At 51.2% G+C, this 25,770-nt stretch overlaps 1 protein-coding gene across 1 annotated transcript in view; it reads right to left on the reverse strand.

Annotated features, from left to right (window-relative positions):
- Positions 1-25,428, reverse strand: part of col7a1 (collagen, type VII, alpha 1) — a 66,887-nt gene extending 41,459 nt beyond the window's left edge. Inside the window, exons 1-21 of the mRNA XM_060069927.1 lie at positions 24,991-25,428; positions 19,892-19,964; positions 19,539-19,719; positions 19,264-19,420; positions 18,903-18,996; positions 18,342-18,500; positions 17,519-17,676; positions 17,115-17,244; positions 16,813-16,932; positions 15,172-15,327; positions 14,383-14,502; positions 13,972-14,121; positions 10,714-10,830; positions 9,911-10,057; positions 9,102-9,227; positions 8,252-8,398; positions 6,840-6,962; positions 5,790-6,062; positions 1,862-2,005; positions 1,568-1,699; positions 682-828 (exon numbers count right to left, since the gene is read on the reverse strand). Coding sequence (XP_059925910.1) covers positions 682-828; positions 1,568-1,699; positions 1,862-2,005; positions 5,790-6,062; positions 6,840-6,962; positions 8,252-8,398; positions 9,102-9,227; positions 9,911-10,057; positions 10,714-10,830; positions 13,972-14,121; positions 14,383-14,502; positions 15,172-15,327; positions 16,813-16,932; positions 17,115-17,244; positions 17,519-17,676; positions 18,342-18,500; positions 18,903-18,996; positions 19,264-19,420; positions 19,539-19,719; positions 19,892-19,955 — 2,845 coding nt within the window. The 5' untranslated portion in view covers positions 19,956-19,964; positions 24,991-25,428. The remainder of the gene's footprint in view (positions 1-681; positions 829-1,567; positions 1,700-1,861; positions 2,006-5,789; positions 6,063-6,839; positions 6,963-8,251; positions 8,399-9,101; positions 9,228-9,910; positions 10,058-10,713; positions 10,831-13,971; positions 14,122-14,382; positions 14,503-15,171; positions 15,328-16,812; positions 16,933-17,114; positions 17,245-17,518; positions 17,677-18,341; positions 18,501-18,902; positions 18,997-19,263; positions 19,421-19,538; positions 19,720-19,891; positions 19,965-24,990) is intronic.
- Between the last annotated feature and the right edge of the window lie 342 nt (positions 25,429-25,770).

Here is a 25,770-nt window from a genome sequence, read left to right on the forward strand (position 1 = left end):
GCTCCCCGCGCTACGGCCATCCGGAGGCGCACAGATCTTTTGGCCGTGATATTATTATACAATTATATTATATAATATACTATTATATTTAGAGCTCCGGGAGTCGCAAACGGCAACAATCACTTTCTCCTCCATGCTGCAGTTCACCCCGGACTGCACTGCACTGAGTTGGCCGGTTGAACACTGATTGGCTGTTACGTTACACATGTCACTCAGTGGCCACGCTGTTGAACGCCGATTGGCTGTCATCACGCGAATGTCGCGTCAAAGTTAAAATATTTTTAAAGATTGATAGATTGCGGGGAACATAGGACCCTTTTCCCAGAAAAGGGTCCTATGTTCCCCGCTTTTCTCAAAAAGGGTCCTATGCTCCCCGGTATGTATGGCTACAGGGGAACATAGGACCCTTTTTAAAAAAAAGGGTCCTATGTTCCCCGAGCGGGAAACATAGGACCCGGGGAACATAGGGTTGACCCCGTTGAGATCATGCACTAGCCTGTAGCATGTAGCTCAGTGTGTTGAGATCATGTACTAGCAGGTAGCTCAATGTGTTGAGATCATGTACTAGCAGGTAGCTCAGTGTGTTGAGATCATGTACTAGCAGGTAGCATGTAGCTCAGTAGCCTGTTGTCTAGTGTCAAAGTGGTCAGAGCTATCCCCAGGCAGGATGGGCCGACTCACGCGTGGTGACCCGGACCGAGACGGGGGAGCCCTCCCGGTTCTGGACCAGGGCCATGACCTGGACCTCGTACTGCGCTCCCGGGTCCAGCCGGTCCAGCTCCACCGACGTCACGTCTCCCCCGACCAACTTCCGGCTCTCCTCTCCGCCTACAGGACAGGAAAGAGGGGCTGACAGTGAGCTTCAGGACTGACAGTGAGCTGCAGGACAGACAGCTGAGCTGCAGGACAGACAGCTGAGCTGCAGGACAGACAGTGAGCTGCAGGACAGACAGCTGAGCTGCAGGACAGACAGTGAGCTTCAGGACAGACATTGAGCTTCAGGACAGACAATGAGCTGCAGGACAGACAGCTGAGCTGCAGGACAGACAGCTGAGCTGCAGGACAGACAGCTGAGCTGCAGGACAGACAGCTGAGCTGCAGGACAGACAGCTGAGCTGCAGGACAGAGAGCTGAGCTGCAGGACAGACCGTGAGCTGCAGGACAGACAGTGAGCTTCAGGACAGACCGTGAGCTTCAGGACAGAGAGCTGAGCTGCAGGACAGACAGTGAGCTGCAGGACAGACAGTGAGCTGCAGGACAGACAGTGAGCTTCAGGACAGACAGTGAGCTGCAGGGCAGACAGTGAGCTGCAGGACAGACAGTGAGCTGCAGGACAGACAGCTGAGCTACAGGACAGACAGTGAGCTTCAGGACAGACAGTGAGCTGCAGGACAGACAGCTGCCAGGTTTCAATGAAAAACAAACGAGAAAGGAATTATGTGCTTTGCAAAGATCACAGAAGGTCTCCAATCCAAACTGAACTCAGACGTCCTGTGGTTGTATGTGTCTGTGTACCGTCCGTGAAGCGTCTACATGCTCCGTGTCGGGCCGTGTGTGAGAGTCCTACCGTCGACCCTTCTCCAGGTCACGCGGTAGGCCGTTGCTCCCTGCACCCCCACCCAGGTCACCCGGATCACCTCGCCGTGAGGCTCCTGCACCTGGAGCGAGGTCACCGTGCCCACCGCCAGCTGGTCCGTCTCTGCACAAGGAACTCACGTTAAGGCCTCGGCCCAGAGAGGACTCACAACGTCATGCTCCTCCCACGGTGCACGCCGTGTGGCGTTCGTCCCTGACACGCTGGTCCGAACCCCGGGGAACAAACATCCCCAATTCAGCCGGAGGGGTCAGGGGTCAGACATACCGGTCCGGACGTTGAGAGAGACGGGGTTCCCCTCCCGAGAGCCGGCCAGAGTGTACACAGACACCCTGTAGGCAGAGTCCGCCTGCAGCCCGTCGATGGAGAAGGAGGTGGTGTCGGCAGCCAAACTACGAGTGACCTCCACACCTGCATGAAGACACACACAGGAAAATACCTCTGTAAGCTATGATCACTGTAACCTATGATCACTATAACCTATGATCACTGTTACCTATGATCACTGTTACCTATGATCACTGTAACCTATGATCACTGTTACCTCTGTACTGTAACCTATGATCACTGTAACCTATGATCACTGTTACCTTTGATCACTGTAACCTATGATCACTGTAACCTATGATCACTGATACCTCTGCACTGTAACCTATGATCACTGTAACCTATGATCACTGTTACCTATGATCACTGTTACCTATGATCACTGTAACCTATGATCACTGTTACCTCTGTACTGTAACCTATGATCACTGTAACCTATGATCACTGTTACCTATGATCACTGTAACCTATGATCACTGTAACCTATGATCACTGATACCTCTGCACTGTAACCTATGATCACTGTAACCTATGATCACTGTTACCTCTGTACTGTAACCTATGATCACTGTAACCTATGATCACTGTTACCTCTGTACTGTAACCTATGATCACTGTAACCTATGATCACTGTTACCTATGATCACTGTAACCTATGATCACTGTAACCTATGATCACTGATACCTCTGCACTGTAACCTATGATCACTGTAACCTATGATCACTGTTACCTCTGTACTGTAACCTATGATCACTGTAACCTATGATCACTGTTACCTCTGTACTGTAACCTATGATCACTGTAACCTATGATCACTGTTACCTCTGTACTGTAACCTATGATCACTGTAACCTATGATCTGTTAGGGGGCTGCGGGTGCAGGCAGGCAGGTAGGACCCAAACGCAGACGGTATTACAGGAAACTGCACTTTATTCAGGCCTAAAGGCTAAGGCACAGGAATCAGGGAACTCGGGAGACAACAGGGAACTCGAGAGGGAACAAGGAACTCGGGAGATGACAGGGAACACGGAACACGCAGGACTAACAACCACAACTAACCACAGCAAACCACAAGCAACCACAATGACAGCACAAGGAACAAAGGAAAGACGAGGGCTTAAATAACAATGAACGAGGAACGAGGAACAGCTGAGACACATTAGGGGAGGGAACAGTAATCAACACAGGAGGGAAACACAGGGAAACACACACACCCTGACAGTACCCCCCCCTTAAGGGTCGACTCCCAGGCGACCCACGACAAGCAAAAAACAAAGAAAGTCAAACCCAAAATGGGTGGGTGGAGGGGCGCCAGGAGGGGGGAATAAAAAAATAAATGGACTGGGGCAGAGCCGAGGGACGTCAGGCGGGCGGCCAGAAAACTGCCCCAGGGCAAGGCAGGGAGCCTCAGGCGGACGGCCTGGGGGGCAAGCAGAGGCAGAGTGAAGGCGGAACCCTTCAGGAGGCCGGCGGCAAGGACGATGAGGGCTCAGTCCCTCAGGAGACCTGCAGTGGCACAGAACCCCCTCAGAAGGCCGGCAGCGGTGAAGGCGGAACCCTTCAGGAGGCCGGCGAAGGCGAGGTAGAGGGCGGGTCCCCTCAAGAGGGAGGCCCGGTAGAGGGCGGGTCCCCTCAGGAGGAAGGCCAGGTAGAGGGCGGGTCCCCTCAGGAGGCAGGCCAGGTAGAGGGCGGGTCCCCTCAGGAGGAGGGCCAGGCAGAGGGCGGGTCCCCTCTGGTGGAAGGCCAGGTAGGGGGCGGGTCCCCTCTGGTGGAAGGCCAGGCAGAGGGCGGGTCCCCTCTGGTGGAAGGCCAGGTAGAGGGCGGGTCCCCTCTGGTGGAAGGCCAGGTAGAGGGCGGGTCCCCTCTGGAGGAAGGCCAGGTAGAGGGCGGGTCCCCTCTGGAGGAAGGCCAGGTAGAGGGCGGACCCCCTCTGGAAGGCGGGACCCCTCAGGAAGGCAAGGTAGAGGGCTGGTCCCCTCTGGAGGAAGGCGAGGTAGAGGGCGGACCCCCTCTGGAAGGCGGGACCCCACAGGCAGGAGCGGAGGGCGGGCCCCCTCCGGCAGGAGAGGAGTGGGCTCAGGAACCGGACAGGGTTCAGGGACCAGAGTCAGTGCGGGAGCTGGAGTGCCAGGAGGAACCGGGTGGTACCCCAAACTCACCACCCCCACTCTGATTGTCCGTAAGGGAGGAGGCTGGTAGCTGGGAACCGGGGGCAGAGGCTGGTAGCGGGGAACCGGGGGCAGAGGCAGGTAGCTGGGGATCAGAGGCTGAGAGCAGGGAACCGGGGGCAGAGGCTGGTAGCGGGGAACCGGAGGCAGAGGCTGAGAGTAGGAGCGTGGAGGCTTAGGCCGGTCACCAAAGTCCGGTGGCAGTGGCATGTAGCTCTCCGGCCAAAAGGTTGTGGGGTTGAGCAGCTCGACTGCCCACTCGGGTAAGGCGTCCTCCAACTCTGGCCTTGACGCAACAGCCCTGCACAGACGCCCCAACACAGCCTCCTGCTCCTTCCTGCTGGGAATGTTCTCCCAGCCATCCATAGCTAGGATTATCGTCACCAACAAATCCTCCAACTCACGGAAAAACAGAGCGTCCGCTGGGTCCAAACTTGGTGCTGTCATTCTGTTAGGGGGCTGCGGGTGCAGGCAGGCAGGTAGGACCCAAACGCAGACGGTATTACAGGAAACGGCACTTTATTCAGGCCTAAAGGCTAAGGCACAGGAATCAGGGAACTCGGGAGACAACAGGGAACTCGAGAGGGAACAAGGAACTCGGGAGATGACAGGGAACACGGAACACGCAGGACTAACAACCACAACTAACCACAGCAAACCACAAGCAACCACAATGACAGCACAAGGAACAAAGGAAAGACGAGGGCTTAAATAACGATGAACGAGGAACGAGGAAGAGCTGAGACACATTAGGGGAGGGAACAGTAATCAACACAGGAGGGAAACACAGGGAAACACACACACCCTGACATGATCACTGTTACCTCTGTACTGTAACATATGATCACTGTAACCTATGATCACTGTAACCTATGATCACTGTTACCTCTGTACTGTAACCTATGATCACTGTAACCTATGATCACTGTTACCTCTGTACTGTAACCTATGATCACTGTAACCTATGATCACTGTTACCTCTGTACTGTAACCTATGATCACTGTAACCTATGATCACTGTAACCTATGATCGCTGTTACCTCGGTACTGTAACCTCTGTACACTGTAACCTATGATCACTTTAACCTATGTACTTAAACCTATATACTGTAACCACTGTTAAAGATGCTATGAGGCCAATGGAGCCGTGATAAGTCACAGGTAACCTGTATAAAACATGAATCACTTCATTTCTCACAGTGCAAATATGTTTTTGAATGAGTTTCTTAAAATGGTGTTTTAAGATGGGACATATGCAATTATAATTTGTAAGCCCATGTTGCAAATATAACAACCAAAAAAACAACAAAATCTTAATGCATGATTGTGGACCATATGAAAATAGTACAATTCCAGGTCTTCTGGAAATGATTTTGGTCGCTCTCTCATAATTCAGCTTAATTTTGAATATATTGTTGCCTAAGGCACACTCATTGACGAGAAAATGTCAAACTGGCACTGCATGTTGAAAAGGTTGCTGACCCCTGCTATATACTGTAAACACTGTTACAGTAAAGATGCTGTAACCTCTATGAGGCCAATGGAGCCGTGATAAGTCACAGGTAACCTGTACGCAACATGAATCGTCTACGTTGATGTTAAGATGTTTCTAAGCCACGTTCTTAAATTCAGTCCCTGGATTTATAAAACCACTGGACAATGTGGCAGCAGGGGCCGTCCAATCAGGACAGGACGTACCGTCATCACGGCGCCAGACCACCCTGTATCCCGTCGCCCGGGAGTACGGCGACCAGGAGATGCGTATCCTCTGCGACGAGGCCTCGACCACGCGGAGGCCGGACACGCCCCCGCCGTTGCCGTTGGCGTTGGTGCGGGCCGAGAGCGTGGCCGCCTCCCCCACGCGCTGCCCCGCCATCGCCGCCACGCCCACCACCAGAGGCTCGTCAGGCTGGAGGCCCTCGATGGTGAAGACCGTCACCTCCGATCCCAGGACCCGGGCCTGCTCCACACCTACACAGGGGTCAGAGGTCAGACTGCTCCTCCTCTACACAGGGGTCAGAGGTCAGACCTCAGGAGGAACCTGCTCCTCATCTACACAGAGGTCAGAGGTCAGACCTCAGGAGGAACCTGCTCCTCATCATCACAGAGGTCAGACCTCAGGAGGAACCTGCTCCTCATCTTCACAGAGGTCAGAGGTCAGACCTCAGGAGGAACCTGCTCCTCATCTTCACAGAGGTCAGAGGTCAGACCTCAGGAGGAACCTGCTCCTCTTCCACACAGAGCAACAGGAACTTCATGCAACACAGGAGGAGGTCCGAACCTGCTCCTCACAGGAGGTCAGGACCTGCTCCTCATCTACAGGAGAAGGTCAGAACCTGCTCCTAACAGGAGGAGGTCAGAACCTCAGGAGGAACCTCATCCACAAGCGAGGGACCTCGTGCTGATGAGTGGAAGATGGAGGGAAGAAGGAGGAAAAGGAAGTGAAGATGAAAGAAGAGTGAGGGAGATGAGGGAAGAGGAAGGGAGATAAGGGAAGAGGAAGGGAGATAAGGGAAGAGGAAGGCAGATGGAGATGAAAGAACCGGTTTGGACTGGCATAGGCGGGTAGGAGAGGAGTGAAGGGTTTTATATTCCTCATCAAAACAGGATTATTCAATGAATGCATTTCCTGTTAGATACATCTTTTATACACCTGCTTTGAGGTTTTCTGTGTTACAAAAATGTTGTAACACAGTTCTGTTCACAGTTCTGTTCACATCTAAAGGAAACAAGAAAGAAGTGACTCACTGTTGCCCTGTCTCCACGTTACTCGGTAACCCGTTGCCCCGGTAACACCCAGCCAGCCAATACGCATTCTCCGACTGTTGAGATGAATCACTCTGAGATCCCTGATCCTCCCAACACCTTCCTCTGAAACAAGAGATAGAGAGATGTAAGGATGACAGAGTTGGTTAGATTCAATTATCTTGTATTCCATGTCATCAACTAGACCATTGGTTCTCAAAGTGCGGCCCGCGGGCCAATGGCAGCCCGCGGAATCATTCCTGGCGGCCCGCAATGACATACATAATTATGTAAGTTATAAAAAAAATAATATATATATATATATATATATATATTTTTTTTTTAATCAATATTAATTTAAACAAATATAAATAAATATAAAGAGAAAATTCGACTCTCTCTAGCTTTCAATTAAATCCTTTAACATTTTTTAGTTTTAATCCGGCTGCACATTACTTTGAAAGGGTGAACCTCAGTTTCATGATTTAGATCTCACTTGACCTCACTCCCAGAGGTCCACGGTGCGGGTGCAATGTTTTTTTTCACCACTGGGATGCTGACGGCGTTTCCCGCCAACATTTTTTTTCCTTTGGCGGCCCTCAGTCAAATTTTGGGTTCCTAAATTGGCCCTCAGTTGTCAAAACTTTGAGAACCCCTGAACTAGACAGAAGAACTAGAGAAAACGGGTTGGTTGGTTGTCTGTGTGTTTGTGTGTGTGTGTGTGTGTGTGTGTGTGTGTGTGTGTGTGTGTGTGTGTGTGTGTGTGTGTGTGTGTGTGTGTGTGTGTGTGTGTGTGTGTGTGTGTGTGTGTGTGTGTGTGCGTGTGTGTGTTTGTGTTTGTGTGTGCGGGCTTTGGAGTGCTGTATTTCTGGGGCTGCCCAAAGTGCCTTCTGAGGCTAATCAGGGACACAAGAAAGATAACATGTGAGTCTTTCTTCTGTGATTGTATACGTGTGTGTTTGTAAACGTCTGTGTATGTAGACGTGTGTGTGTGTTTGTATACATGTCTATGTGTATCTGTGGGTGTATGTATTTGTGTGTGTGTGTAAACGAGTGTGTTTGTATTTGTGTAATAAACGTGGTTTCTCCCAGACATGTTTACCACGTCCTGTAAACCCGGTGGTCTCTCTCTCTTGTTCAGACACCACAACGTTCCACACTGGTCTAGATGATGACTACGATGGAGGAAGATAGTCATCGTGCAGAACAGAGGAGCACACCCTAACCCTAACCCATCGTGCAGAACAGACGAACACATGTGGGCTCCTCCCCCCAGAGGTACTCGCTCAGACGTGATCAGACCCGGAGAACCAGGCTGGGTTCCTCGGTCCAGAGGAACCAGCTCAGACGTGATCAGACCCGGAGAACCAGGCTGGGTTCCCCATCACGCTAGGAGGACCAGAAGGGGGGCTTGCCTGGTTGGATGAGGACGGTGACGGGGTCCCCCTCCTGACCCCCCACCAGGGCGCTGACCGTCACCACGTAGGAGCGGCCCGGGATCAGCTCCCGGAGGTCAAGGGTCGTCTGGGTTCCAGGGAGGAGGTGGGTGTCATCGGTCCCCCCTGTGGGTAGATAGAAATAGATAAGATGGATAGGATAGATAGAAATAGATAAGATAGATAGGATAGATAGAAATAGATAAGATAGATAGGATAGATAGAAATAGATAAGATAGATAGAAATAGATAAGATAGATAGGATAGATAGAAATAGATAAGATAGATAGGATAGATAGAAATAGATAAGATAGATAGGATAGATAGAAATAGATAAGGCCTAAAAAAAAAAATTGTTTGGTTCCGGTTTCCGACCGACCCTGTCAATTTATGTGCGACCCAAATTATTTTATGAGCTTTAAAAAAAAAAAAAAAAGATTATTTTTTTTTTTATGCAAACTATAATCACGTTTTGGTACAGCACCTCTTCATTCTGTACAAGGATGAGCGAATTTTCACTATGATAGTGAGTCACTATCATTCGCTGCCGCTGGAAAAAATAAAATAAATTCCCTACCTACCCATGACCTCAACTGACAACCAACAGGAACCAAACATTTTTTTTTTTAGGCCTAAGATAGATAGGATAGATAGAAATAGAGAGAGCGAGAGCGAGAGCGAGAGCGACAGACAGACAGACAGACAGACAGACAGACAGACAGACAGACAGACAGACAGACAGACAGACAGACAGACAGACAGACAGACAGACAGACAGACAGACAGACAGACAGATAGATAGATAGACAGATGGATAGATAGACGGTACCGTCTGAGTTGACCACCAGGAGGCGGTACTGGGTGGCTCCGGCCACCCCGGTCCAGCCCAGCCTCACAGTACTGCCCAGATACTCCACCACCCGCAGGTTCGATACCTGGCCCACCGGCTGGTCCACTGTTCCCCCGTTGGAGGAGAGGAGGACGGAGAAGGGATGAACCACTACACGGTACCAGCTCATTCATTCATACCCACGGAAAACAGCTTGTGATTCACCCATTCCCTCTACCCCGGACCTCAGCCTTTCACACCACCCTCCTCATTCCTCCAATCCCATTAACTCATTCACTTCCCTGGTCCTCATTCAATCACTCCCCAGTCCTCATCCATTCACTCATCCATTCCCCCCCAGTCCTCATCCATTCATTCATCCATTCCCCCCCAGTCCTCATCCATTCATTCATCCATTCCCTCTCGGTCCTCATTCATTCATTCATCCATTCCCCCCCAGTCCTCATCCATTCATTCATCCATTCCCTCTCGGTCCTCATTCATTCATTCATCCATTCCCCCCCAGTCCTCATCCATTCATTCATCCATTCCCTCTCGGTCCTCATCCATTCATTCATCCATTCCCCCCCAGTCCTCATCCATTCATTCATCCATTCCCTCTCGGTCCTCATTCATTCATTCATCCACCCCACCCCAGTCCTCATTCATTCATTCATCCATTCCCTCTCGGTCCTCATTCATTCACTCCCTGGTCCTCATCCATTCACTCATCCATTCCACCCCAGTCCTCATCCATTCACTCATCCATTCCCCCACAGTCCCCATTCATCCTTTCCCCCGGTGCTGACCGGCGGAGGAGGTGGATGCGGGCGTGGCCTCCTCGCGGCCCTCGTACAGGGTGTACAGGGTGACCAGGTACTCGGTGCCGGGCTGCAGGCCTGACAGCAGGAACCTGGTGGTGGTCTTAGGGAAGGACTGGCTCTTCACGGCGCCTCCTGCTGGGACAGAACACACACTGTAGACAGAGGCCAGACGCAGGGCGGCCAGGCACGGGCTGACGGCGCAGAGAGACAGAGGGAGAGAGTGTGTGTGCACGTGAGTGTGTGTGCACGCCCCTGTGTGTCTGTTTTCACGCGTGTGTGTTTGGTGTGTGAGAGCATTTGTGTGTGAGTGTGTTTGCATGCATTAATGTGTCTGTGTGTGTGTGTGTGTGTGTGTGTGTGTGTGTGTGTGTGTGTGCGTTTGCATGTCTATGTGTGTGTGTGTTGTGAGTGTGTTTGCATGTCTATGTGTGTGTGTGTTGTGAGTGTGTTTGCATGCCTTTATGTGTGTGTGTGTGTGCGTGTGTGTGAGGGTGTGTTTGCATGCCTTTATGTGTGTGTGTGTGTGTGTGTGTGCATGCGTGCCAGCTTGCGTGTGTGTGAGTGTGTATGCCTGCCTTTATGTGTGTGTGTGTGTGTGTCTGTCAGTGTGTATGTGTGTGCGTGCGTGCTTGTGTGTGTGTGTGTGCGCGCCTGAACTGCAGGTCGACTGCAGTGCAGGCAGGTGCATGGCCGTGAGCCTGGCCGTGTGCGCAGCCTAGCGCGTGCGCGTCGACGCGGTGCAGCGTGTGTCCCGGTATGGCTGGGCGTGCCCTGATGTGTCTCCCCACCCTGGCCCTGCCTCCACTCCAGGCGGTAGCCTCTGGACGCCTGGATGAGGTTCCACAGCAGGCGGATGGCAGAGGGGCTGGAGGGCTCAGCCCTGAGGACCTGCTGCTCCTGCCGCTCTGGGGGACACAATCACAGTCACAGTCACAGTCACAGTCACAGTCACAATCACAATCACAATCACAGTCACAGTCACAGTCACAGTCACAATCACAATCACAGTCACAGTCACAATCACAGTCACAGTCACAGTCACAATCACAGTCACAGTCACAATAACAATCACAATCACAGTCACAGTCACAGTCACAGTCACAGTCACAATCACAGTCACAGTCACAGTCACAGTCACAATCACAATCACAGTCACAGTCACAATCACAGTCACAGTCACAGTCACAGTCACAATCACAGTCACAGTCACAATCACAGTCACAATAACAATCACAGTCACAGTCACAATCACAGTCACAATCACAGTCACAGTCACAGTCACAGTCACAATCACAGTCACAGTCACAGTCACAGTCACAATCACAGTCACAATAACAATCACAGTCACAGTCACAGTCACAATCACAGTCACAGTCACAGTCACAATAACAATCACAATCACAGTCACAGTCACAGTCACAGTCACAATCACAATCACAGTCACAGTCACAGTCACAGTCACAATCACTTTAGTACAATCTTATTGTACAAGTACACAGGAGTACAATTCTTATGCTTGGTGCCTCAACACACATAGCAGCAAGAATACAATATAGTGCGATTGAGAGCAATCAACATCAGCGCCATTCAAACTAGATTCTAAATAAAACGTACCGGAATCGTATAACTTAAATGTGCAAATATTGGAAGGGAGGGAGGGGAGGGAGGGACCGCCAGTGGAAGGGAGAAAACGTGGGGGGGGGGGAGGGAGGGAGGGAAAAGGGGTACAATGTTTGAGGCAATTTTGTGCATTCTTCTGTGAATTTGCAATAAAAACAATTGTTCACGTAAAATGTGCAAATATTTCCATATCATCTCCTATACATTCCTTGTGTATACGGACTACAGTCGTTACTTTGCTCAGTTAAGTGCTCAAATGCTTGCAGATGTGTTTGCATCGATGGTGAAAGGGTAACATTACAGGCTGCTTGATGAGACAGAGTTCCCCCTGGTTGTCTCTCCCGCCCACACACGATAGGCCTCAGGCTCCGGTCTGACAACACGTCTGGGAGCACACATTGCATTTCCTCAACCCCCAAATCACCAGCCACCCAGAAACCAGAGGCGGCTTCCTCCCAGTGTCCGTGCAGACGCCTCCAGCAGTAAAAGCTTAGATACCTCCTCGAAGGGGGGGGTAGAAGCTCAGTTATCTCCTCGAAGGAGGGGTGGAAGCTGAGATACCTTGTTAAAGAGGGGCACTCCCACCTTCAGATGCCTACAGCAGTAGCAGCTCAGATATCTCCTCAAAGGGGGGTAGAAGACTGATGCTTCCTCAAAGGGGGGTACTACCATCCTCAGATGAGACATGCCCTTGCACGTCGTTTATTAATGTCATTTTTCTGTCACAAAGGTATTTAATCTCTACTCTGGGAAAGCGTTTCCGAAAGCATGGCCACCTCTAGCCCTCTCGTGTGCATGTGTCTCATGTGCATCATGATGAGGTCCAAACATCAAGCAGAAGATGTATACAGCGCCTGTAAACACACCGACTCCAGCACGGGGACAGGGACTGTAGCCTCCCAGCTCAGTCGCTTCCCAGTGACTCAGAGACACCTCTAACTAAACCTCTGAAGTTAAAAGCCTCCCATTGGCATTAGTCACAAAGGAAAGGTCTGCGTTTGTGATGAGCATGTGTCTGTCGGCCTAATGAGTGTGTGCGCGGGTGTGGTCGGAATGTTTCCTAAACAGAGCTAAACAGTAACATGTAGGGTCTATGCCTCTTCCCCTACTCCTGACAACCTGCCCAGGCCCTCACCCGGTACTGACAGCTGGCCGCTCCAAGCTCTGCTCAAAGACCAGCTTTAACACGTATTGTTCGATAAAAGGATGGAGGATTTGTATTTTCTTGTAATTTCCCTCCATACAACGTACGTGTGTGTTTGTGTGTGCTTGTGTGGGTGTGTTTGTGTGTGTGTGTGCATGCGTTTGTGTGTGTCTGGGTGTGTGTGTGGGTGTGTCTGTGAGCATGCATGTGTGGCTGTGTGTGTGTGTGTGTGTGTGTGTGTGTGTGTGTGTGTGTGTGTGTGTGTGTGTGTGTGTGTGTGTGTGTGTGTGTGTGTGTGTGTGTGCGTGCGTTCGTGTGTTTGGGTGTGTGTGTGTGCGTGCAGGTGTGTGTGTGGGTGTGGCTGTGTGCGTGCGTGCGTTCGTGTGTTTGGGTGTGTGCGTGTGTGCGTGCAGGTGTGTGTGTGGGTGTGGCTGTGTGTGCGTGCGTGCGGGTGTGTGTGTGCAGTTATGGCAGGCGGCAGCAGAGTAATTGGCCACCTGGAGGGTTGAAGAATCACTGAATCCGTGAGGGCTTAAAGTAAAGGAAGAAAATGATTAGTTATTAGCTGAATCAACACAGATGGTTTGGTTCTGCGGTTCCCGGTAGGGGCCTTCACAGGACCACAGCCCTACAGCTCAGAGACGGCTGGAAGGGCGGCTCCTAGCCTCTTCAAAAGGAACCACCGTCTGCTGCATTAAAGGCTCATGATGCGGTTCAGGGAGAGCGGGTTCATTACCAGGTAGTACTGGAGGGGGGGTATCATCAGCAGCACGTCAGCCCGGTCATGACTCAAAGCACACAGTGGAACCATCATTATATTCACTCCAGTGTAGACCCTCAGTTAAATGGTGTGCCCTTGATGTGACTGAACTATTACCTCTCCTTCTTTTGAAAATATCAGATAAAGGTAAACAAGGTAGTTCCTTTATAGAGCTTTTTTGTCACCATCATCATCATCATCATCATCATCATCATCATCATCATCATCATCATCATCAGAAAAACACTCTGATACAATACAGAACCACCCCTAGCTGGAGGGCTAGAAGTACTGAACCCACATCTCCCAGAACCAGTACCAGTACCAGTTCAGCACCAGATCAGCACCAGTACCAGTTCAGTACCAGTGCCAATTCATTACCAGTACCAGAACCAGTTCAATACCAGTACCAGAACAATACCAGTACCAGTTCAGCACCAGTACCAGTTCAGTACCAGTTCATTACCAGTACCAGAACCAGTTCATTACCAGTAGCAGTTCAGTACCAGTTCTGTACCGTACCTATCTTGAACCTGGCGGTGGTGGCGGGGCCCTCAGTGCTGGTCTCGTAGATCGGGATCACCGTGACGATGTACTCCGTGTCGGCGGTCAGGCCGGTCAGAGAGTGGGACTCTCGGCTCCCGGCCGCCTCTACGGTGTCCACAGCACGGCCTGCATGGAGGAGGAGGAGGAGGAGGAGGGATGTGGAGCAGGGAAACATCAACGGAAATGTCCAACGGGAAAACAATTATGGATAAACAAGAAAAACCTTCTTTCGATTATATTGATGCCAACAACAAAACAAGACGTCAATGGGAACCCGAACAAAATCAAAACATATGCTGCGGCAGATTTCTGCTAATTAGAGACAGCTTGCAGTGCCCCTTGTTTGGCCAGAGGGGGCGCTGTGGTTTGTTGTGAGTGTTGCGTTACCAGTGAACGGCCCCCAGACCAGCCGGTAAATCCGGGCCCCGGACACGCCCCTCCACCGCACACGCACACTGCTCTCCGACTCCGTGTCCACCACCAGCTGCTGCACAGGCTCCAGACGCACTGGCACACACACACACACACACACACACACACACACACACACACACACACACACACACACACACACACACACACACACACACACACACACACACACACAGGAAGTAATAAAAACAGTTATTCAGCTCGAAGACAAATTATCCATGTTTTTCTACGCAAGAAGAGGCCATGTTGTATAATAATGGAGATTGTCAGTGTCCAGCATGGTGTTGCTATAGCATGGTGTTGCTATAGCATGGTGTTGCTATAGCGTGGTGTTGCTATAGCGTGGGGTCAACATAGCGTGGTGTCAACATAGCGTGGTGTCAACATAGCGTGGTGTCAACATAGCGTGGCGTCGCTATAGAATGGCGTGGCTGTGGCATGGCGTCGCTGTAGAGTGGTGTCGCTAGAGCGTGGTGCTGCTATGGCGTGGTGTTGCTATAGCGCATGTTGCTATAGCGTGGCGCTGCTTTAGCCTGGTGTCATTAGGGTGTGGCACCGCCCATAGCATGGTGTAGCTCTATATCGTGGTGTTGCTATAGCGTGGTGTTGCTATAGCTTGGTGTTGCTAAAGCGCGGTGTTGCTATAGCATGGCGTTGCTTTAGCCTGGTGTCATTAGGGTGTGGCATCGCTATAGCATGGTGTTGCGTGCCTCCAGGGGGGGGGGGGGGGGGGGGGTTACTCACGGGTGCGGGCGGTGAGGTTGGACGGCGGGGCGGCGTTGCGTGCAAACAGCGGGTAGAGGCTGAGGGCGTACTCCGTGTCGGGCTGCAGCCCCTCCAGGGTGGTGGAGGAGGTGTCCGCGGGCAGGGTGAGTGTCTGCAGCTGGCTGGAGGCCTGTCCTGCTCAGAGGCCAGAGACACAAGAGTTAGCACCACGCTGGAGGGCTGACCTACACCTCACCAGAGATAAAAGGGTTAGCACCACGGGGCTCTTTTAGCTAGCCAAACACTGACTTATTTGGTTACTTTGACCTTGGGAGGACAATGAGGATTATTGGAGGATAATGAAAAAACGACCACACAGAAAGGTGTCCGGGACAAGATGATACCCTGCTCACTAACACTTCATCCTTCACGTTAGAACTTGTTGATGACCGAAAGCGACCTGGCAACTGAGACCAGAAAAATGCTGCCTAAAGCTACGCAGGGAACTTAACCTGAAGGCCGGCTCATACAACGAATCTGCGGCCATATCTCTGTATCTTCTGGCTTGGTTTGATTTGTCAGCCTGGGTTTGGGCAGCTGTAACAGTGACCAGGTGAGGACATCGCACCGCTCATCACTAAATACACATCGGGATGTTATGACCTGTTCTCCTAACGCAGCCCCGAGCTAGAGTTCAGGGGCTGTTCCTGCACTCCCCATTTGGGGCTTTAGTGTTTGGCCCTAAATTCAACCCCCGAGGGGAGCTTTTGAACGGTGAGTCATGGCGTTGGTATCCAGACGTTCTCATAGTTCAGGCGGCCACACCCTGTCTGTCACACGCCTTGGGAGAGCTTCACCTCAGGTGTCCTGCTCCAGTTGTGAGGATCAGCGATGACAGGATGGGCTGAACATTGCAGGTAATATCGGAGGTAATATCAGGTACTAAATCACCTGATGGCAGCCAGGGCCTCAGGACATTCATTTCTTCTTCGTTTTTATTACATGCATTATTAACCTGCCAGCGGCCTTTTAATCAATACTTCCATCTAGTGCTCTCAATATTCCACTACAGTGTATAAGGACATGCTCGACGTTGTGTAACACTGGATTTAGTGACCAATGGATTGGGTGTAGTTAGGGACCACTGGATTGGGTGTAGTTAGGGACCACTGGATTGTGTTTATTTAAGAGCCACTGGATTGGGTGTAGTTAGGGACCACTGGATTGGGTGTAGTTAGGGACCACTGGATTAGGTGTAGTTAGGGACCACTGGATTGGGTGTAGTTAGGGACCACTGGATTGGGTGTAGTTAGGGACCACTGGATTGGGTATAGATAGGGACCACTGGATTGGGTGTAGTTAGGGACCACTGGATTGGGTATAGATAGGGACCACTGGATTGGGTGTAGTTAGGGACCACTGGATTGGGTATAGATAGGGACCACTGGATTGGGTGTAGTTAGGGACCACTGGATTGGGTATAGATAGGGACCACTGGATTGGGTATAGATAGGGACCACTGGATTGGGTGTAGTTAGGGACCACTGGATTGGATGTTGTTTAGCAGGGTCAGGATGAACTCCTGAGCATTTCTCAGAGAGGATAACTGGATTGGCTTCTTGCCAATGTGCAGACGATGTATCAAAGGAGAGGGGGGGGGGGGGAATATGTGGTTCTGACCTCGCGGGCCGTAGGTCAGCCTGTACCCCTGGAAGGAGGTGGAGGGGCGCTCCCAGGCCAGAGACAGAGAGAAGAACCCAGCCTGGACCAGGCGCATACTGGACGCCCCGGGCAAGGACCCTGGGGAGACAGGAGCAGACCATGAGCAGAATGTTTTATCGCTCCATCGCGTCCGTCTGGGTCAACATACATGACATCATCCATTCGTGTCCATCTGTCTACCAGGAGGCAGTTTACTGCCCGACAGGAGGCCTGAACAACGTCAGAGCGGCAGCCCTGTGCCGCGGTGTCGTTCAACTCACTGGTGCGCTGCTTGGCGGACGTGGACTCGCCCACACTGTTGGGGTACTGGGCGATGACCGTCACCAGGTAGTCCGTCCCCGACCGCAGCTCCCGGGCCGTGAAGGACCGCTGGTTCGCCGACACCGTCTCCTGCCAGAGCAAACGCAACCGTTGAGCAAGGCAGGTCAAGGAGGTTCCCGAGGAACCATCCACTGAGGTGCCAAAGATAAGCATTCTTCATGCCCATCCTTCTCTGGTTTGACTCCCTCTGCCAACACCTACTCTGAGGAGATGAGGATCCGCCTTTCAGACATGAGGACATGTTCATCCTTGTTTCACCTCACCTCACCTTTCATGCACCTGCATCTAGCTGTCCATCTAGATACCAGGGCTTTACCGCCAAGCTGCATTCCCAGAAACCCACCTGACGTAAGTCTGCAGTGATTGGCTGTCCCAGGCCGGACAAAGGCGTGTACTGGACCACGTAGCCACTCACGGGCCCTCCAGCCGGACTCCAGCGGAACCTCAGCGAATCAGAGGTCTGGCCCACGAACTGAACGTTGGACGGACCAGAGAAGGCCTCTGTGGAGAGAGGGGTGACGACCGGGACAACGTCAGGATGAGGATGACCACCGTTCTGTCTCTCTAGGACAACCTGAGGAGGAAGACGACCACCTGTCTGTCTCTCTAGGACAACCTGAGGAGGAAGAAGGTCCACCTGGCTGTCTCTCTAGGACAACATGAGGAGGAAGACAACCACCTGTCTGTCTCTCTCGGACAACCTGAGGAGGAAGACGACCACCTGTCTGTCTCTCTAGGACAACCTGAGGAGGAAGACGACCACCTGTCTGTCTCTCTAGGACAACATGAGGAGGAAGACGATCCCCTGTCTGTCTCTCTAGGACAACATGAGGAGGAAGGCGATTACCTGTCCTTCTGTCGGTGAACAAAGTGCATACTGAGCTGGGTCCCTGATCCATTGCGGAGAAGCAATTAGTATCTTAAGTGACTCTGGAAACAGCTGCAGGTCATGAGCTGGCTCAATCCCCAGTGACTTTATTCAGTGTTAAGTGTTGAATGTGACTTATTCAGTGTTAAGTGTCATTTCTGTGAGCCTAGCATATATTAAAGGTTAAGTCAATCAAGCTACCACTTCTTAAGGGGGCCCTCTAACGGGGGCCTCTAGCGGGGCCCTCTAGTGGGGGCCTCATCGGGTGCTAGTGTGCAGATGGGCGGTGGGCCCATACCGTCGCTGGCGTACACGCCCCCGGCGCTGGAGCAGACCCGCGGGCCCACCAGGGGCAGCAGCGTGTTCAGCAGCTTGAACTCGCCCACGAAGGAGGTGAAGTCGCGCCGCGGCTCGGAGGCGATCAGCCCCAGCTCGCTCCGGTCGGCGCTCTTCACACCTGGGGGAGAGACAGGAGGGACAGCGGGCTTCAGAGAGGGAGAGTGAATGTAGAGAGGTGAGAGGGTCTGGTCAGAGCCCAACCGGAGAGAGTCTGCTCGGAGCCCAAACGGAGAGACTGTTCAGAGCCCAAACAGAGAGTCTGGTCAGAGCCCAAACAGAGAGTCTGTCAGAGCCCTACCAGACAGATTCTGGTCAGAGCCCAAATAGAGAGAGTCTGGTAAGAGCCCAAATGGAGGTGGGTCTGGTCAGAGCCCACATGGAGGGAGTCTGGTCAGAGCCCAAAGGGAGAGGGTCGGGTCGGAGCCCAAACAGAGGGAGTCTGGTCAGAGCCCAAAGGGAGAGGGTCGGGTCGGAGCCCAAACAGAGGGAGTCTGGTCAGAGCCCAAACCGAGACGCCTACCGACTGCGAACACGATGACCCCCTGGCTCCGCAGCCTCTGGGCGGGCTCCTGCACACTGTCCTGGGACTTGCCGTCCGTGATCAGGATGACGATCTGAACAGGAAACAGCATGGCCCCGGACAGGAAGTGGAGGTGAGTACAGGTAATTGGACAGCATTCTGGTAAACAGGCCGGAGATCTGAAGACTTGTTTTAGTCAAAGCTCTCAAGCCCACTGAATCCCTTCTGAATATCTTATATTTTGTATCCCTTTCTCGCACCAAGACACATTTCTTGTATGGGAACCTACTCACCATTCATCACATTCGGGTTAATAAAGTAGTGTAACAGTTCTGTAACAGGTAAGAGGTTGACCTCCCACCTTGGGGACGTCCCGACTCGTCGCGGGGTTGAAGAAGTTGTCCGCGACGAACTTGAGGCCGGCCCCGGTGCGAGTGTTCCCGCCCTTGTAGGTGAGGTTCTCCAGAGCCTGGAGCAGCTCCGTGGCGTTCAGGTAGGTGGTGAACGTGAACTCAACCCTGGTTCACACAACAACCACAAGCTTGGTGAGCGGAACTCCTCAACATGATGAACGTGTGGCTGGGGTGTCATTCCGTCAGACCAGTAACGGGACTGAACCTTGACTTTTTCGTTTACCTCGACGTGTCGCTGTACTGCACGGCCCCAAAGCGGACTCCTGATTGGCCCACATTGCTGATGAAAGGCCTGGCCACGCCCACCATCAAGCCTTTCACCTGCAGGAAGTTGAGCTTGCCGATGCTGGAGGATCCGTCGATCAGGAAGACGATGTCTGCCGCCTGAGCGTTATTACACCGGCCTGGGTAGGGTTAGGGTTAGAGTTGGCTATCACGCCTTCATGGATGGTATTAGGATTAGGGTTAGGGTTAGTTATCACACCTGCCTGGGTAGGGTTAGGGGTAGTTACACAGAGACTCAGGAACACAACGCAAGATTATACAACGCTGGAAGGATTGTAATTATAATCTTACCCTGAGCCTTAGCCTGGTTTACAGATGACAGTAGGACCGCCACAGGCAGAAACCAGCCCCACATCTTTACTACCTGGCAACAGACAGACAGGTTTAGACACAGCGTGACATTTAAACCTTTAGCACTTTCATTGTGAAAATGAAAGGGTAAAAGTATTCTCCACACTCTACACTATAATCTAATGTTTACTGTTTGGATTTAAATGAAATCACCAAAGCATATAATGATGAAGAAAAAGAGGAATAGGTTAACATGTACCAGCAGGCTTGGTAGTTTAAACAATAATAATGAACATATTTTGTTCATTTTCATGCAAAGCCGTTAACATGCAGCAGGCTAGCATGTCTTGTGCCTTTCGCAACAACCCTGCAGGATCAATTCCTCCTGCCTGCGGCTCGTCTATCTAACCGATCTGATTAGTGGCAAGACTTCTCATGTAACTGCCATGGTTCTTCTGTGTCTTTCATTGTTGTAAAATGTGAGAAACATTGAGAAACATTGGTCAGAACCACTTGTTTACTGGTTGAGTGTTCAAACATTGCTACAGCTTCTGTCATTCATCCAGGAGACATAGTGGAACATAGGTATGTTCTTGTTCAGGAACCTGGAGGGCTTACTTTCTGAGACCAGAGATAATCTTGTCCCTGGACTACAATTACACTCCACTTGTGGAGCTTCAGTTCCTCTCACAGCACCTCACGCTGAATATCCCACCTGAACTCGGACGTCTAGAGACTGGCAGGTGAGGCTAATGGGAGGCATTATCGCCTATGGCTGGGTTTCACCTGCAACCCATAACACCTGGATGTGTGAGGAGCCTCGTGAGGCCAGAGCTCTGATGGCACAGTATGCCTGTCCAGTCAGGGGGCAAATGTCCTCCTCATGTGTGTACTATAAAATGATCTGTCAATAAACTTGATATAATAAAAACCAAAACTGTGCTAATTACAAAACGTTTGAAATCAAGTCATTTATAGTCATGTTTTATTTCCAACAGAAGTTGAATCACTCTTCGGTTTGGATGCACCGTAGAGAGACAGCACACAAACTAACTAAGACCAGACCTGGCCCCTCTCACATCAATGGAGCAGGCGGAGATGTGGGGAGCATCTTTGTGTGAAAGCATCTTGAGTTTTGGACGACCATTCCCACGCTACACTGAGCGTCCTCTTCAGCTTCCTGCACCCTGACTGTTTGTTCTCCCCTTCAAAGGAGATAATTTTACAAGAAGACATTGTCTATTACTTTAAAGGCAGTGTTCCACACATCAAGCCTAAAGTGTTTTTGCTGATCAAATCACTGAGATGACTCCAGGTCACTTTGGATTACATGAGGCGCGCGTCTCTGCAGATTGCAGACAGACATTGCGCCTACTGTGGCATGTGGCTTTAATTCCTCTGGGAACGCCGAGATGCGTGTTGGGGAAGGCGAGGCGAGCCACAAGAAAAGGACGTTGTGAATACCTTGCAGATGGCACATCACACGGCAATCCTCTGAGAACGGCTTTGATTACCAAGCGACCTCGAGAGAAGAAACCAAGGTTCCCCCAAATAGTCTTCCCATCAGGAGAAGACAGAACAGAAGAAGAACAAAATTATTAGATTTTTTCAAAGCAAGACAAACTGTGACCTAGGAAAGAGAAATCCTCTCAACATGTGAAGGGATCCGAGTTGATCTCCTGAGATCGAGCTGAACTGCTTCTGTGAGTCACTTGGTACTACTCAGCATCATGCACCTGGAACAGATGTGTGAACATCAACCCTACGAACACTACAAACATTATCCTTTCATATAATGGTGTCGGGCTTCGAGGAGGAATTTCTATTTGTGGAACAGGAAATGGAGTTGAGTTGGCCCTGTCCCTTGTCTGACTTTGTCCCAAACAAACGCTTCAGAGACTTTTGAAAAGCCAACAGCTCTTGGAGATCTGTTAGTGTTTACCACGCTGCTGTGACTCAGAGGAGCACAAAGCCAAAGTTCCTGCCGGTTGCAACCCCGACATGCAACCCATAAATCACACAAACCAATGACCTTGCATTCACCATGTACACGGTTGGGATTAAACAATACCTACGGTAGGGATTAAACAATAACTACGGTAGGGATTAAACAATCCCTGATTTGATGATGTTGGGTTCACCAACATCCTCAAATCAATTGTGTGAAATGAAGTCCTATGGGAGTTCAGCCCATGTTGCCTCCCTCCTCTGTCCTGTGGTGCTGCTGAGGGCGGCTCCTCAAGTCCTCCAGGACCCAGAGGGACCAGTGGGGACCCTAAGTCCCCCCAGGAGCCAGAGGGGTACCAGTGGGGACCCTGAGTCCCCCCAGAACCCAGAGGGGGACCAGTGGGGACCCTGAGTCCGCCCAGAACCCAGGGGGGTACCAGTGGGGACTCTGAGTCCCCCCAGGACCCAGAGGGGTACCAGTGGGGACCCTGAGTCCACCCAGAACCCAGGGGGGTACCAGTGGGGACTCTGAGTCCGCCCAGAACCCAGAGGGGTACCAGTGGGGACTCTGAGTCCGCCCAGAACCCAGAGGGGTACCAGTGGGGACTCTGAGTCCCCCCAGGACCCAGAGGGGAACCAGTGGGGACTCTGAGTCCAGCCAGGACCAAGAGAGGTACCAGTGTGGCCTCTGAGTCCACCGAGAACCCAGAGAGGTACTAGTGGGGACTCTGAGTCCCCCCAGAACCCAGAGGGCTACCAGTGGGTACTCTGAGTCCCCCCAGACCCCAGAGAGGTACCAGTGGGGACCCTTAGTCCACTCAGGGTCCAGAGAGGTATCAGTGGGGACCCTTAGTCCAGCCAGGACCAAAAGTGGGACCTGGAGGACGCTTAGTGAAGACCCTTACTGTGGACCCTTAGTGTTGACCCTTAAGGAAGACCCTTACTGTGGACCCTTAGTGTTGACCCTTAGTGAAGACCCTTACTGTGGACCCTTAGTGTTGACCCTTAGTGAGGACCCTTACTGTGGACCCTTAGTGTTGACCCTTAGTGAAGACCCTTACTGTGGACCCTTAGTGTTGACCCTTAGTGAAGACCCTTACTGTGGACCCTGAGTGTTGAACCTTAGTGAAGACCCTTAGTGAGGACCCTTAGTGAAGACCCTTACTGTGGACCCTTAGTGTTGACCCTTAGTGAAGACCCTTAGTTAGGACCCTTAGTGAAGACCCTTACTGTGGACCCTTAGTGTTGACCCTTAGTGAAGACCCTTAGTTAGGACCCTTAGTGAAGACCCTTAGTGAGGACCCTTAGTGTTGACCCTTAGAGAAGACCCTTAGTGAGGACCCTTACTATTGACCCTTAATAAGGTCTCTGAGTCCACCCAGGTCCCAGTGTTAGAACCCTCTAAAGCTGTGCAGACAGCATCACCATGGTGATTAAAGTCCTCTCCTCACGCTCAGACATTGGCTGGCTCCGTAGAAGAAGAGATTAAGTTGATCAGGATGATAATGATCCTCACCAGATGATTACAGCGGGGAACGTGTATATTTACCAACAGATTTGAAAAAGTGAAACTCTGTGGTTGAATAGTTCGGAAGCATAACCTTTAATTAAAACATTCCTGGGGGGGCCTCCACACCTGGAAGAGTTAAAGCATACTCTCTGATGTCCCGCCCACTCTCCCTCTCACCTAGGAATCTAGCCAATCATATGGGTTCAAAGGTCAAGGATTCAAAAGGGCAACAGAACCAGTAGAATAATGAAACAAAGAGACGGCGATCAGATGAAGGAACGTTCAGGCGGCATTCAGGCAGAAGGAAAGCTAACAGAAGCTAAGGGCTAGCGGAGATGCCATTCTCCGGGGGGGTCCTGACCCTAGCCCTGTGTGGAGGAGAGTGTGGAGTGGGAGGCTGGCTCGCTCAGCATGGCGTGTCCTGTCATGGAGAATCAGCCTCCAGCAGGCTGCTCTGGTGACACAGGGAACTGTTACAATCATTGAATCTGATGCTTTCCCTCACCGAGTCTAGTCTGAATGGATTAACAAATTGATGAATAAAATAAATAGAATTAAGATGTCCATTCATACTGGGGTTGTCTTAGTAAGATTACCTCCAAAAATGAACGATCAGAGTCCAGCCTGTCCTGATCCGAACGACCTACTGACCTCTGTGTCAGATAGAAACGGTAGGCAATTAGACAGAGACGGTAGGCCTAAGACATGTCAGATAGAAACGGTAGGCCTAAGGACATGTCAGATAGAAGGTAGGTCTTAAGACATGTGTCAGATGGAAGCGGTAGGCCTAAGGCCTCTCAGATAGAGACGATGGGCCTAAGAAATGTGTCAGATGGATACGGTAGGCCTAAGACATGTCAGATGGAAGTGGTAGGCCTTTGATTTGTCAGATAGGGTAGGTCTAAGAGAGATGAGTCCGATAGAGACGGTAGGCCTAAGACATGTCAGATAGAAACGGTAGGCCCAAGAGATGGGTGATGGAAACAATGTAAACACCAGTAAAGACTCTGACTGGATATAATAACTGATAATTAGCGCTGATTTCTTGGTAATATTCCAGTTTATCATATCTGCGTGGGTCACATCAGTTAGGGTTTGGAGAACATCGTCGTCATTAATGCGCTGCAGCGAGAAGAGATGTTTCCCATTATACGCACGATACAAAACAACACTTTCCATATCCTCCAAATGTATTTGAAGCAATATCAAACAATCTCACCACGTTTGCACTAGTCTGTGAATAACGCGTCTCTCTGGATACTAAATGTGGTCGGGTTCGCCCGAGGTCACCATCTTCGTATTGCCATATGCGCACTAGAACTTCAATGCGTCGCAGAACGCACGGCCAGGATGCGCATAACGTGAGCCGTTTTAATTAATCTGTCCTGACGTGAGCCTAAAACAGGCAGTAAAACCAAGAAACGGCGTGGTGATTAATCGGATCGGTTATTAGCAGCACCCTAACTTTATCAGTATGCACATTATGGTCTGCAAGCCCTATACTGAGATTATAAAGTGGCCCGTCCACTGACATCTACAAAGTAAATGCACAATATGAAATCTGCAGCCTAGAAGTTTAGAATTGTTTGCGACTTACGTCCTTAGAATATTCCCAGTATTCCCAGTTTTGCAGCGGGCCTACCTGACGACTCCTACAATTCTCTGTGTAGCAGCTCCTCTGGACCAAATACTTGTTCACGTCCTATCCAACCGTTCCACCTGTGGCATATCCTCTCTCCCTCTCCCTCTTCTTCCTTTGCACCGGTATGTTCAACGTAGAAATGTAACCCGGTGATGTCCACCTGTCAGCGATGATAGGGACGGAGGAAATCCGTGAAAGTGAGTAACCCGCAGTAATGTCACCCAAATCTTCTGACAGCGTTAATTTAGCGCGTATAAGTGCAGAACGTGTCTAGTGGTGAGGTAACATGCTGATGATGAATAGCTGAAGCCATTCTGATCCGTGAGGCTCCGTTGCTCCACTCGGCTTAACTAAGCAGCAGCGGAACCGTCCAGACTTGTTGGGATGCCTGAGGGATCATTGGCTCTCTCTCTTGCCTTTCGCTTTTTTTTTTCTCTTTTTCTTCCTCAAACCTCCCCGCGCTGCCTCCCTCCCTCCCTCCCTTCAAACCTCCGCATTTCCCTCCCTTCATATCTCCCCCTCTGCCCCAGCCTCCAAACCTCCCTCTCTGCCCCAGCCTTCAAACCTCCCCTTCTGCCTCCCAGACATCAAACCCCGCCCCCCCCCCCCCCCCCCCCCATAAACACCTGCCCGTATATTATCTACTTTACGGTAGATAAGTGTGATAAACTCCTGCCCCTATACTACCTACTTTAAAGTACAGAAGTGATAAACACCTGCCAATATACTACCTACTTTACCGTATAGAAACACTGCGAGATAAACACCTGCCCCTATACT

The sequence above is a fragment of the Gadus macrocephalus genome, chromosome 13 (genome assembly GCF_031168955.1).
Source record: "Gadus macrocephalus chromosome 13, ASM3116895v1".
Lineage (NCBI taxonomy): Eukaryota > Metazoa > Chordata > Actinopteri > Gadiformes > Gadidae > Gadus > Gadus macrocephalus.